Raw genomic sequence first — 1,899 nt, 5'->3', positions numbered from 1 at the left:
TTCATCTGTCTTCACATGGAAAAGGAAAGTTTAATGAGAAACAGCATTAGGGATGTCCTAAAGGAGACCAAGCCATAAACCAAATACAGAACTTAATTCCTTGATTCTACAATGTAGATGGTTGCATTAATGCTAGGTTACTAATGCTTGCTTGTGGGGAAATTAGTGATGTTACTTTTCCTATCTCCTGGTAGTTACTTTCACCACATGGAACTGGAGAACCTCACAGGATTTTCAGAATTTCTTCTTTTGGGATTATCAGAGGAACCAGAACTGCAGCCCCTCATATTTGGACTGTTCCTCTCCATGTACCTGATCACTGTGTTGGGAAACCTACTCATTGTCCTGGCCGTCAGCTCAGACTCCCACCTCCACACACCCATGTACTTCTTCCTCTCCAACCTGTCCTTGGTAGACATCTGTGTCACCTCCACCACCGTCCCAAAGATGCTGTGGAACATCCAGACACAGAGCAAAGCCATCACCTATGAAGGCTGCATCACCCAGATGTTCTTTTTCCTATTATTTGGGGGACTGGATGACTTCCTCCTGACTGTGATGGCCTATGACCGGCTTGTGGCCATCTGCCACCCGCTGCACTACACAGTCATCATGAACCCCCGGCTCTGTGGACTGCTGGTTCTGGTGTCCTGGATCATGAGTGCTTTGGATTCCTTGTTACAAGGCTTAACCGCATTGCGACTGTCTTTCTATCCAGACTTAGAAATCCCACACTTTTTCTGTGAACTCAATCAGATGGTCCAACTTGCCTCTTCTGACACCTTTCTTAACAACATGGTGATGTATTTTGGAACTGGACTCCTGGGTGGTGGTCCCTTTGTTGGTATCCTTTACTCTTACTCTAAGATAGTGGCCTCCATACGTGCAATCCCATCAGCTCAGGGGAAGTATAAGGCATTTTCTACCTGTGTGTCTCACCTCTTGGTTGTCTCTTTGTTTTATGGTACAGCCCTAGGAGTATACCTCAGTTCTGCTGCTACCCATAGCCCACACTCAAGTGCAGCAGCCTCAGTGATGTACACTGTGGTCACACCCATGCTGAACCCCTTCATCTACAGTCTCAGGAGCAAAGACATAAAGAGGGCTCTGAAAAGATTGCTTGGGATGGCAGCTATAAAAGGACCCATTTTCATAGGGCTGAAGAAATTCACATTACAGCTGGACTCAAAGCCTCAGAGCCAGATGTTTTGATTCTTAGATCAAGTTGTGGAAGTGCAGTTTACTCTCTCTGTTTATTCCTGGAGTGTCTGTTTTTATGATTTCTGCAGAATTTAATTGAACCACTTTATTAATTCCTTGACTTTGTGATATCTAACAGCTTTCCCTTTGTCATTTTTCTTCCCACCGAAATTGGTTTCCAACTTTGAATGAAGTATTTAGAAATTCTTATTTATCTCATAAGAGTACATAGATTTCTTAAGACCAATTTTTTTAAAAGAAATCTTATCATACTGAGTAATGTTTCTTTAATTATATTAAAAGAAAAATAATATGGGTTGTTCTTCTCCTAAGGAAATAAAGTGCACTTGGAAACCATAACCATTTATAAAAAAAAATTCATAAGAAGATATAAGAGCACTGTTTAACCAATATTGTACTTCATTATTTCATACTGGTGCATGAATTCGTGCACCAGTGGGGTCCCTCGGCCTGGTCTACAGGATCGGGCTGAAACTGGCTCTCCGACATCCCCTGAGGGTTCCTGGAGTTGGGGAGGGTGCAGTCCAGGCCGAGGAACCCCACTGGTGTAGGGCTGGAGACGGGGAGAGACGCGGGACGTTGGCCAGCCAGCAAGGGACTGGGGTAGAGTTCCAGGGCATGTCCGACCCCCAATTGGCCAGACCCCAACAGCAAGCTAACATACCAGTCATAACGTCC

General features: G+C 44.4%; 1 protein-coding gene across 1 annotated transcript; it reads left to right on the top strand.

Annotated features, from left to right (window-relative positions):
• The first annotated feature begins 207 nt into the window (after positions 1 to 207).
• On the top strand, positions 208 to 1,212 carry LOC102752230 (olfactory receptor 7A17). Its single transcript, XM_006756056.1, has one exon. It carries the CDS (start codon positions 208 to 210, stop codon positions 1,210 to 1,212), a length of 1,005 nt encoding a protein of 334 aa, XP_006756119.1.
• The last annotated feature ends 687 nt before the right edge of the window (positions 1,213 to 1,899 follow it).

Source organism: Myotis davidii, unplaced genomic scaffold (assembly GCF_000327345.1).
Source record: "Myotis davidii unplaced genomic scaffold, ASM32734v1 scaffold2674, whole genome shotgun sequence".
Taxonomy (NCBI): domain Eukaryota; kingdom Metazoa; phylum Chordata; class Mammalia; order Chiroptera; family Vespertilionidae; genus Myotis; species Myotis davidii.
This window is presented reverse-complemented; position numbering and strand designations above follow the sequence as displayed.